The sequence below is a fragment of the Petaurus breviceps genome, unplaced genomic scaffold (genome assembly GCF_028583685.1).
Source record: "Petaurus breviceps papuanus isolate PSGF00001 unplaced genomic scaffold, PetGlider_PUasm1.0 227, whole genome shotgun sequence".
Classification (NCBI taxonomy): Eukaryota; Metazoa; Chordata; class Mammalia; order Diprotodontia; family Petauridae; genus Petaurus; species Petaurus breviceps.
Genome location: NW_027185896.1, coordinates 13,549,151 through 13,561,654, shown reverse-complemented (window position 1 = coordinate 13,561,654; position 12,504 = coordinate 13,549,151). Strand labels below are relative to the sequence as shown.

At 45.3% G+C, this 12,504-nt stretch overlaps 1 protein-coding gene across 1 annotated transcript in view; it reads left to right on the top strand.

Moving 5' to 3' along the window:
- Positions 1-12,504, top strand: part of OBSCN (obscurin, cytoskeletal calmodulin and titin-interacting RhoGEF) — a 319,253-nt gene that overhangs the window by 271,729 nt on the left and 35,020 nt on the right. The window contains exons 94-98 of the mRNA XM_069095842.1: positions 1,975-2,104; positions 3,016-3,137; positions 6,284-6,396; positions 9,913-10,081; positions 10,940-11,021. Coding sequence (XP_068951943.1) covers positions 1,975-2,104; positions 3,016-3,137; positions 6,284-6,396; positions 9,913-10,081; positions 10,940-11,021 — 616 coding nt within the window. The remainder of the gene's footprint in view (positions 1-1,974; positions 2,105-3,015; positions 3,138-6,283; positions 6,397-9,912; positions 10,082-10,939; positions 11,022-12,504) is intronic.

Genomic DNA, 12,504 nt, shown 5'->3' with positions numbered 1-12,504 from the left:
TGGTCCACCTAAGTGATATTTCCAGATAATTGAAGTTTTAAACATCAATTCTTTTTTTGGTTCACATTAACCATCTAGGATGGAAATATTTTTCAAATGGATATAACTGTTCAAAACAGAGGAAACCAAAGAGTATAACTAATTCCCATTAACTCAGGGTCACCATTATCCTAATTTTAATTGTTATTCCTTTTAGAGAGAGATAGCTAGGTGGCACAGTGGGTAGAGTGCTGAGCCGAGTCAAGAAGACCTGAATTCAAATCCAGCCTCAGACACTTCCTAGCTGTGTGGTCCTGGGCAAGTCACTTCCCCTATGTCTACCTCAGTTTCCTCATCTGCAAAATAAGCTGGAGAAGGAAATGGCAAATCACCCCCAGTGTCTTTGCCAAGAAGATACCAAATGGGGTCACAAAGCGTCGGGCACAACTGAAATGCCCGAACAACAAGCCCAAGATATCTTGACTTCTCCCTCTACTGTCAGATGTCAGTTCTTAGCCTCAGCAAAGCTAATGCCTAGTTTTATAAGTACTTGTCAGGGTAAGGGTCTTATCAGTTAATCAGTCAGACACTTTAACATTTACATTTTACACATTACATTTACATTACAAGCATTTACAAAGCCCTTACTGTATGCAAAGTGTGCAAAGTGTTGAGGGTACAAAGAAAGGCAAAAACTTGGTTCCTGCCCTCAAGAAGCTTGTATTCTAATGGGTGAGACAACATTAAAACAAATAAGCACATGCATACATATATATGTAAGAGATATACAGAGTAGGTAAATATCAACACATGCGACCTCTCCAAGGAAGTAAAGTGCATGGGCTTTGTGACTGAATTTTCCTCCAAATTTAGAGACCTTTTCTCACTTCCTTCTGGATTCCCAGATGTGCTGCAGGTAATTTGGGCTTCTAGAAGTCTGATCCTCATATTGATGGGGCTGTCGTTGTTGTCGTTGTTGTTGTCATTGAGTCATTTTCAGTCATGTCCAACTCTGTGTGACCCGATGGACTTTTGTCCAAACCCCATGGGGTTTTCTTGGCAAAGATACTGGGGTGGTTTGCCATCTCCTTCTTCTGCTCATTTTACAGATGAGGAAACTGAGGCAAACAGGGTCAAGTGACTTGCCCAGGGTCACACAGCTAGTACATGAGGACAGATTTGAACTCAGCTCTTCCTGACTCCAGGCCTGGTACTCTATGCACTGTACCACCTAGCACTGGGGCATTACCATATCAACTGGCATAGCTGCAGATGAGCTAACACTTCCTAAGAATGGTAATATCCATTCCTTCAGATGAGAAGGACCTCTGGAAGTCACTTAGTAGTGCTCTCCATCTCCAGGAAGAGTTTCCCTTAAGCTCTCCCAGAAAGAGTCTTAAGATATGCTGTGATACCAAGGGATGAGATTTGCCTGTTGCACAAACACAGGCCCTTGCTTTTTCAGGGACTGTTTCCTTTTTCCTGTTCTCTCTGTAGCCTACCTCTCACCACCAGCTAGTGGTATACTAGCAAATGTTTAACAACCTGCTATCCAAAGAGGGAAAAAATGTCTTCACTACACACTTTTAAGTTCTACCTGAATTATTAACATTTTCTCCTTCACTTTCTGAAGTCTAGATAATCAATCAAACAATAAAGCAAGCCCTGATGTGTACTGTTGGCCAGTTTCCAAGGTGTAAATGCTCACACAGTCTGCTCTCTTCAGCCAGTTTGAGTTGCCCCAACCCTTAAGCCTCCCCTTCTCCTCTGTCCTATAGCTACTTCAGATTTGTTATTTTTATGATACCTTGTACCCCTAGGACCTTGGAAACTGGCATTGGTCTTTTCCCAGTCCCTTGAGGCACTCGGCCACCTTGAGACAGTTTTCCCCAGGGCCTCCCTAGCAACCCTCTGGATCAGGTTCAAACACTGGCCCTCCTTTTCTGGTCTGGCCCCATGTCATTTGGTCTCATACAACCTTATTATCTCCACCAGATGGGACACGGGACAGCTCTGGAAAGATGCCCAGTGAAGACTGGAGTGGCCCCCAGCCTGCCCCAAGCACCAGCAAGAAAGAAGAGACAGCATCGGCCAGCGGCCCCCAGGAGCGTACCATCCCAATTCGGTAACACCACCACTCCTGCCCAGGATTGACTGTTCTTTCTTGAGCTGGGGCTAGGCCTGAGGGGGTGCTGTAGACAACCTCCTTTGTTGTCCCTCCAACAGGCTTCCCGAGAGCTGGAGAGGATACAGGGCACAGAGAATATTTGTGCTCGGGTTGCTTGGAGACTCTGGCTCCAGGGGAAATATGGCAGGGTCCCCAGTCCATGTGCAAGTGGAGGACCTGAGACTGTTCATTCAGCCCAATGACAATGTACCAAATACGTTAAAACACCTTTTATGTACAATCCGTGTGTGTGGAGAGAAGTACAGGAGGAGGGCTGGTGTAGGTGCCCTGATCATCACTCAGGCATCTTCTGCCCACCTTCCCTGTTCAGGAGCTGCTTTAGGCTCTGACTTCCCTGACTCCAAACCCTTCCCCTTTTCTTCAGCCGTCCCTCTTGGCAGGGAGCAGGGGGAAGACTGGTAATGGATGCTGGATAATCCAGATTGAAGATGGGGCGTATGTAATGGGGATGGATAGGGGGAAATGGAAGGCCTTGAATGAAGCCTCACTAGCAATAGGGTTAGATAGGGGGCCTGTTTGAAAAAAAAACAACCTTGAAATAGAAAGTAGGATTCTGAGGGTTAGAGAAATGAGTCTGTACCGAAAGTTAATCTGAGAGACTCAAATAGTCCTCTGTGACCTTAGTACCCACAGCCCACCTGCTTCCCTGTTCCCCAAGGTCAGCCTCAGCTCTGGGACAGGGTGATCATACTGGCTTTTTGGCTTTCCCCCTATAACAACAGGCCTCCCCCTCTCTCCCATCATTCACTTGTCACCACCTCCTGGACTGTTTCTCTGACAAGTTGAGGACAGGTCAGGCTTGATTAGGTCTTAGGAGGCTCACTACATCCCTGTACTTGTGTCTGCAGGATGGAAGGTACAGCCTGGCCAGGGAAGGAGGGGGCCGAGGAAGCCTGGGATATCCACAGGCACATCTATGTGGAGACCACACAGAGGACCTGCATCTATCAGACTGGAGATGGGAGCACAAGTAAGGCCTGGGTGGGAGGGGGGTGGAACGTCCCTCTGGCTCAGGCCCTGATCGTCTCCCAGACTTGTTTTCATTGACTTTTGAGGACTCAAAGATGGCTCTTGTCCCTCCTCATCCCTTTTGAATAGCCCAAGTGAGACAATAATAAAATTTAATGTCAAAATTCAAAGAACCTTAGAACATAAAATAGCAGAGCTGGGAAGGACCTTAGAGCACAGAATATGGAATGTTAGAGCTGGAAGAGATCTTAGAACATAAAATGTCAGATCGAAAGGATGCGGGGGTAGGGAGGTAAAACCTTAGAGTACAGAATATAGAATGTTGGAGCTGAGAGGAACCTTAAAACATAGAATATTAGAATGTAGAACCTTAGGTCTAGAGGTAACCTTAAAAACAGAGATGTCAGAGCTGGAATGAATCTAACAGATAATCTAATCCAAGCTCCTCTTTTTACAGTTAGGGAAATTAAGGCACAGAGAAGGGAAGTAACTGACTCAAGATCACACAGCTAACTAGCAGCAAATCCAAGACTTGAACTCTTCTGCCCTCACTCCCAGGTCCCCTGAACCAAATGGCCTTCTTCTCATAAACCCTTATTTCTGTTCAACAAATTCAACTCAATAAACATTCATTAGGCAGCTAGGTGGTGCCATGATGCACAGAGCATTCGGCCTGGAATCAGGAGGACCCACCTTCCTGAGTTCAAATCTAGCCTCAGACAGTTACTAGCTGTGTGGCCCTGGGCAAGTCACTTAACCTTTGTTTGCTTCAGTTAGGAAATGATGAACCACTCCAGTATCTTTGCCAAGAAAACCCCAAATGGGATCACAAAGAGTCAGGCACAACTAAAACAACTGAACAACCACAAGGCAATATAGAATTGAGATGTGGAAGGGTCCTTAGAGATTATTTAGTCCAGTACTTTGTTTTACAGATAAGGAAGTCATAAGAAAGTAGCAGAGGGGCAGCCAGGTAGCACAGCGAGTAAGAGCACCGGCTCCAGTGTTGAGAAGACCTGGAGATCGAATCCCGGGCTCAGACACTTAGCACCCACCCAGAAACACCTGGCCGTGTAACCTTGAGCAAGTTACTTAACCCCGATTGCTTAAAAAAAAAAAAGTAGCAGAGGAGCAGCTAGGTGGCACAGTGAATAGAGCACTGGCCCTGGAGTCAGGAGGACCTGAGTTCAAATCCGGCCTCAGACACTTAACACAAAAACTAGCCGTGTGACCTTGGGCAAGTCACTTAACCCCAACTGCCCTCCAAAAAGAAAAAAAAAAGAGCCAGAATATGAACCCAAGTCCTCCCTCCAAATCCAATGTTCTTTCCGTGTCACTCCACTGTAACCCCCCAGTATCACCATACAAATAATGACAGATTCCCATTTATATAGCCCTTAAGGCTTGCAGAATATTTTCTTCTCGTTAACCCTTTGAGGTAAGTAGTATAATTTATCGATGAGATTATATCTTTTATAAATTTATAATTTATTGGTGAAAAAGCTGAGGCTCTGAAATATTATGACTTGCCCATGGGGAGTATCCAAGGCAGGAAACAAAGAGCCTTTATAACTGCAGTATTCTGTAATTGTTCACCATTAGCTGCTTCTCCTATATGGGCCCTAGTTCTCCCCTGTCATACAAGACTGGGGGCTCCCAGGAGCTTCAGGGCTGGTGGAGGGTGGGGGTGGGGAGAGGGCTTTGAAGTCCCCCTAGGAAAACACTCACCAGCTTTGTACAGAGAGAGGGAGGCTGCCCGCAGGCGTGACAGAAAGAGCATTCAACTGAGAACCAGAAAGGCAAGGATGAAATGGTGGTTCTGCAATTTAACTTTGGGCAAATAACATTTCTTCTTCAGGCTTGAGTTTCTCTACCTATAAGATTAGGGAATTAGATGCTCTCTAACTCCCCTCCCAGCTCTGATATTCTCTGTTCTAAGGTTACTTCCAGTTCTGCCATTTTGTGATCTAAGGTTCCTCTCAGTTCTAACAATTTATTAGAATTTAATTAGGATTACACAGCTCTGTGGCTGTAGAAAGGGGATCCAAAGACTAGAACCAGCCGCACATATTTTTCCCTGGGGGTTCCAATTTGAGGTTACTGACCTTTCTGCCTGTCTGTGCTTCTGGCCAGCCAGCTCTCTACCCCCTGCCCACCTTTAATTACAGTAGAACTCATAGTGGAACCGCAGACTATAGTCAGAAGTATCAAATGTATCTTACCCTGGAAAGAGTGATTGGGGCTGTATGTGGCATCTCCATCCACAGAGCGCTTCAAAAACAAAATAATTGTTGGGGAATTCTTTTGACCTCTTGAGGGAGGCATATCTTTCACTTGGTGTCTAATGACTGCAAGACAATGATAGAGGCCAGACTGCAGGTAAAGAGATTTATTAGCATACTAAGAAATCTTCTCTCACTGATGGCAAATTCAGATTCTTGGGATAGAGATTTGATTGACTTTTCAGGCCCTCTTAGAGTACACAGCCTATCAGCAAATTCTGTAACATCCTAGGATGTGAAAGTAAAGCAATTCTTAAGAGAAGGAGGAGCAGAGAAAGAGGGGGATCAGTTAAGGAAAGTACTTTGAATGTAAATGGTAAAATTTGTCATCAAAATAAGAGCATGCTCCCCATTGAAGAGTTAGAGAAAAGGGGGAAAGGCCAAATACTCTTACAATTGTAGAAACAGTTCTTTTAGACAAAACTGCAGTGTCTCATCTGAGGACAGAAGGCAGCTGTTAGAACAGTGAAAAGGCCATCTGCTTTACTGTCTCCTTGCATAGGAGTTGGGGGCTTTCTAATATTAGGCCACCAGGTGGCTGGTCCATCAAGGTATATTGAAAAGATCATGGTTCCTCTTTTCGCCTACATTGTCAACCATTAGTTCTGGGTGAGTTCAATAATCACCAGCCTAAAGTAAGAGTGCTGGATCTAACGACCTCAAAAGGATCCTTCCAGTTGGAAGATTCTGTTGATTCTATGACTCTACTGATTTTGTATCCCACTCCCCCGACATAACTGCAGGACTCTGATGGCTTGGTTTGTCTTTTGCGTTGATATTTCTATCCATCCTCACTCCTTCTCCTTCTGTTCCCATCCTATAGCCACTCATGCTGGACTAACCGAACTTTGTGGTCTCTCGCCAGAACCCCCTTCCATGCAGGTGACCATTGAAGATGTACAGGCTCAGGCCGGGGAAACAGCAAAGTTCCAGGCAATCATTGAAGGGCATCCCCAGCCCACAGTGACCTGGTACCTGGTAAGAAGGGAGTCACCTTAAGAATGTTGTTGTTATTGTTGTTGTTTGCCAGGTCCCTGGCATCAAAAAGGTGGTGCCATGACTTGCAAGTGGATTGAACTTAAGTGAGGGAGGGCTGTGCAAAGTCACCAGCCTTGCTTTCTCTTCTGGAGTCATCTGAGCCCAGTGGCCAGATAAAGGTCAGGACGACTGAAGATGGCCCCGGATGCCATGGGAGCTCCTAAGAATGAGCCGATAATGGGAAGAGGACCCATTCTTCAAAAATGGCTCTCCCAGAAGAGTGCCACCATGGCCCAAAGCAATAGGCTTAGAGGCTGGTGTGGGGGTGATGACTGAGAAGAATGAAGGCACTCAAGCACTCAAATGTATCACCAAGCAGAGGAACCATGATGCATCGAGAAGAGTATTGGATGGATTGGTGCTCATTCTACTGTCTTCTGCCTTAGTCAGACTCTACCAAGAATACTGTCTTCAATTCAAAGCTGTCAGAGGCATTGACGAGTAGGAGCGTGTCCAAAAAAGGGTGACCAGGGTAGGAAGGACACAGAATAGCAAGCCATTGTTGGACCAACTGAAGAAGCTGGGGGCATTCAGCCTGGAGAAGATAAGATTTAGGGGAGGGACTTGATTCCTTTTCTCAGATTTAAAGGGCCATCACACAGAAGAGAATGACATTTGTTCTATTTGGTCCCAGAGGGTTGAACTAGGAACAAAGGGAGAAGTTGCCAGAAGTAAGATTTTTATTTCATATAAGGAAAATTTCCTGACAATTGGAGCTATCCCAGATTTAAGTGGCCTGCTCTGGGTAGTAATCAGTTCCCCATCACTAGAGATCTTCAGCAGTTAGGGGGAACACTTGTAAGGGGCATTCTAGCTGAAGTCAGACTAGCTGCCCTTTGTGGTCCTTTCTAGCTCTGAGATTCTATAACTCAGAGTCAGAAACCTTTATTTCAAGCCCTATCTCTGACACTGACTAGCCATATGATACAGAATCAAATTTTTTTTATTTCTCTGAGCCTTGGTTTCCTTCTCTGTAAAATGGAGATAATCATCCTTGCACTGATCACCTCAGAGGGTTGCTGTGAGAAAACTGGATATGTTTTGCAAACCTTAAAGCAGTCTAGAATGGAAGCTATTGACATTACTGGTTTCCCAGTCCTGGTCCAGAGTATCCCAGGAGGGAGAGACAGAAGGAGGAAAAGGCAGGTTCCCTGCCTGAGGAGCCCAGTGTATATTCATCAAGGCTAACATTAAGAAGGGGCAGCTAGCTGACACAGTGGATAGAGTGCCAGACCTGAAGTCAAGAAGACCTGAGTTCAAATTCAGCCTAGACACTTACTAGGTGTATGGCCCTGGGCAAGTCACTTAACCCTGTTTACCTCAGTTTCCTTATTTGCAAAATGACCTAGAGAAGGAAATGGCAAATCACGCTAGTATCTTTGCCAAGAAAACTCCTAACTGAAGTAACAAAATGAAGAGTCAGAAACAACTGAAATGGCTGAACACATTAAATAATAAAGATAGTATAGAATCACTGTGGCAGCTAGATAATATAGTGGATACTGTGTTAGACTTAAAGTCAGAAATACCCAAGTTCTTAAAAGATGCTGTGTGGCCCTGGGTGAGTTACGTAATTGCTCTCAGCCTCAGTTTTCCCATCTGTAATACGGGTGCCGTTCATATCAGTGCTAACTATTGTAGCCAGCAAGGGCTTTAAGAGCTCCAGAGAGAGATTCCCACAGGCAGAGGTGTTCTTGGAGGAGGTGAGATTTGACAGGACCTTGAGGGATGATTGGGGCTTAAATAAAAGTAGAAATAATGCTTATTTCCATAATGTGTTAAGATTTATAAAGCACTTTCTTCACAATAGCTTTGAGGGTAAGTTAGGGAGCCTGAGGATTATCCTTGTTCTACAGAGAAGGTGACCTGGTCATGTCCATGGCCACCCAGCTAACTTGTAACTGCCAGAGGCAGTTTTTCTTACTCCAGGTCCAAACCCCCTTCTGCTCCATCACTCTGACAGAAAGCAGTGGAGAGGGCATAGCAAGAGAAGTAGAGGCCTGAGCCTTGCCTGTTTGGAGGACAGCAAAGAGACCAGGCTGACTGTCACAGAGAAAAGGCCTATCATGAAGCTGTGGGATCAGATTCTCAAGGGCCTTGAACACCAAAGCCAGGAGTTTAGGCTTGATGTGTGGAGGTCCTACCCTGGTCCAGATCTTCATTAGCACCCATCTGGACCATAGCAGTAATGTCCTTACAATTCTCTGTGTCTCCCGTCTCTTTCCCCTGCACTCTCCCCTTCACATGCTACCAGAATAATCTTCTTTATGCAGACAGTCAGTGCTACACCTCAGCTCAGAACCCCTTAGCTTCCTACTGCCTTCCTACTGAGTGACGTTCAGACTTTCACCTGATCTTAAAACCCTGCACAATCCGGTGCCGTCTTAGTTTTCCAGCCTTACTTGAATCCCCTCCATATGTATTAGCCTTTAGCCAAACTGGGTTTCCCACCTATGGGTCTCTGCTCATATGGTTCCCTGTCTAGAATATCCTCCCTCTCCTTTGTCTGCTGAAGTCCTGTCCATCCCTGAAAGCTCAGCGAGTGTCACCTCCTCCAGGAAACCTTCCTTGAGCTCCTTTTTGGATAATAACCTTTGCCCCCAGATCGTGTTCAGCACTATGAGCACCTCCCTAATGCATTTCTTATGTAACATTGTTGATTGTAGTTTTCTGTGCTTCTGTCTTATTCCCCTACTAGACTTGAACTTCTGTGAGAACAGGGACCAGATCTTATCTAGACAGTACATTCTCCAAGAGTTCTGCACACAGCATCCACTGAATAGTCGTCTGCCAGACTTGTTCAGTTCAATCTGACAATCATTTATTAAGCTTGTGCTATGTTCAAGGCCCTAGGTTAGGTGCTTGAATTGATGCAAAGATAGATACAACACAAAGCCTGACCTCCAGGAACTTACAGTCCAACCAGGGTAAAGGAGCCAAGATAATAGGGAGAGGGAGATAAGTGAAAAGGAGTGTGTCAAGTGAAATTTGATGAGGGCATGGGTAAGGGGGATCGGGGAAGGCTTCCTGGAGGAGGTGGTGCCTGAATGGGGCCTTGAAGGAGTGGAAGGATTCCAACTACTAGAGGCTGGAGTAGGCAGGGGAGGGGATCTTTTTCTGGCATGGGGACAGCATGAGAAAGATCAAAAAGAAAGAAGATCCTAGGATAAAAATATGGGACAGTAAGTAGTTCCGTTTGGCTAGACTATTCAATTCAATGCATGGAAGGAGAAATGTGAGAGGAAATTGGCCAGGTAGGTTGGAGCCAGGTTGCAGAGGACTTTGAATGCTGGTATCAATCCCAGTTCTTATAACAGAAAATCCTTTAAGGAGCACAAACTCTAGCTTCCCAAATGCTTGGTGAGCTCTTGGGTTGTATAAATAGGCAATGACAGTAGAGCTTTTGCTGACGGGGGTAGAGAGTGACAAGACTAACAGCTGATTTCATACCCTCAGGGCAGCACCTTGCTGACCAACAGCCCCCGAGTCTCCCACGAACAAGAAGGCACTAACTACTCACTGGTCTTGAAGGACGTAACCCAGCAGGATGCTGGTATCTACACCTGCCTGGCCAGGAATATTGGTGGCGAGGTCTTGTGCAAAGCAGAATTGCTGGTCCAAGGTGGTGAGTTGGCAAATGTACAGGCAGGGGTGAGCGAGTAAGTCCCAGGGAGGGTGGGAGCCCTCCCTAAGCAGGCCAACTGAGTTAAAGCAGGAGAAGCAAGGGTGAGGAATGAAAGGGAATCAAGAGAAACTCTAGAGAAGAGTTAAGAGGGAAACCCAAGAGATGGTTGGAAGGAAGAGAAATTGAAAAAAAGGAAAGTTCTGTATTAAGAGTCAGGAGACCTGAGTTCTGATCCTCCTTCTGCCACTAGCCCGGGCGTGGGTGGGGAACCTGTGGCTTTAAGGCCACATATGTCCTTTTAAATCTTTCAGTGTGGCCTTTTGAATCCTTTGTTCTGTAAAATCTGGATTCAGTCAAAAGGCCACACTGAAAGATTTAGAAGGCCACAGGATCCCCACCTGCTAACTTACCGTGTGGCCTTGGGCAAGTGAAACACAGCACCCCCAAGCTCCAATTGTTTCATCTCTAAAATGAGGGATTTTAACAAGAGGCTCTCAGCTTTAACATTCCATGCTGCTTGTTCTAAGGTCCCTTTCATCTCTGACGTTCCAGGTAGTGATTCCAGGGGATGACTGGCAGTGCCAGATGCTCCAGAAAGCCCAAAGAGGGCACAGACTTGACAGAATCCTGGCCATGGGATAGTGAGGACCTAGTAATGAGATGGGGCTGATCTGGGGCGTGGGAACTGGACCACTTCTCAGCAAGGCTAGGAATAGAAGGAGGTCCTTCCTCTCACAGCCCAGACTCCCGTAGGGCAGTGATTGTTATCTGGAAGTTGGGTAGGGAGAAGAGAAAATGCAAACGCTGGAGCCCAAGCTTCTCTGTCTGACTGAATTTCTTCTGTTCCATTTGACCAAGGTGAGACTGAACCAGGAGCCGAGAGGCAGAGTTACCGAAGGAAACTACACTCCTTCTATGAAGTGAAGGAAGAAATAGGAAGGTAACAAAGGCTGCCAGGCCTATGAGTTTCACTGGGCTCCTGAGATGGCTACAGGAGCTGCCTCCATTAGCAAAGGACACATCGCTCCAATTAGGGCTTCATCGCCAAGAAGGACAGAGGGTCTTCCTGAGGACTTCCCTCCTGACGAGTTAACAGGGTGGGGGGCAGAGAAGGGGATTGCAATCAGAGAATTTAAATTCTTCTTATATAGCCAAAGTGTATTTAGTAGCTTGGCTTCAGGATAAATCACCATCCCAGCAGTGATGGAAAGAGTTAGATGGGAAGCCAGGAGACCTTGGCTTCAGCCATCTCTGACACTAACTGGTGTCATGGAAAGAGCCCTGAATGTTAGAGTCAGGAGAGCTGAATTAAAGTTCTGGCTCTGACATTCACTTAACTTTACTGCTCAAGCCCTCAGTTTCCTCTTCTAAAATGGAGTCAGACTAGATCCCGAAGATCCTGCATTCTAAGTCATTTCAGCTCCCATGGACTCCAGTTTCCTTATCTGTAAAATGCAAACAATAAAGCCTCCCCGGTGTGCTTAATAAAAGCGTTATGAAGGTCAAATGAGATGATGGATGTAAAAATGTTTTGAAAAATATATAATTCTATAGTGGGATTATTCAATTTGGAAGAGAAAATTGTGTGTATGTAGATTGTACTTATGTATGTATTATATGTATGCAGAGAAAATCATATGTATGCAGATCCCCAAATCTATGATATAATAAAGGATGGCCTACTATTCTCAATCTCTGCTGACAGCATGGCAAAGTCAATATGATGCTGGGTCTGGAGTCAGGAAAACGTGGGTTCAAATCCTGCCTCTTATACTTACAGCTGCATGACCGTGTACAAGTCACTTAAGTCTTCTGAGCCTGTTTCTTCATCCATAAAATAGGGATAATAATGCTTCACTTATCTTCTTAGTGTTCCAGGCCACTCTTTAAGATTGCCAAGGAGCTTCCCATACCCATTGGAATCATAGACAAAAAAAATCCCAGCCATCTCATGGACTTGTTAAGAGCTACAACATGATTAGCTTTTAAAAGGCTACATAAAGGCTAGCTATTATCACCAAAAGAAGAGTTTGGGCTGCAGCCAGGCAGATTTTAATCAGGCATACAAGAACACATCTCTTTGTTCTTTTTAAATCATTCATACACTCAACAAATTTTTTTTCCAACAAACATTTATTAAGTACCTATTATGTACAATGTCCTATGCTTGGTGCTAGAAATACAAAGATAGATATAACCTCAGTCCTGTCCTCAAGGAGCTTAGAGTCTAGCAGGGAAAGGACATTGTTGTTCAGTAGTGTCCAACTCTTTGTGACCCCATTTGGGGCTTTCTTGGCAAAGGTACTGGAGCACTTTGCCATTTCCTTCTCCAGGTCACTTTACAGATGAGGAAACTGAGGCAAACAGGGTTAAGTGACTTGTCCAGGGTCATACAGCTAGTAAGAGTCTGAGGTCAAACTTAA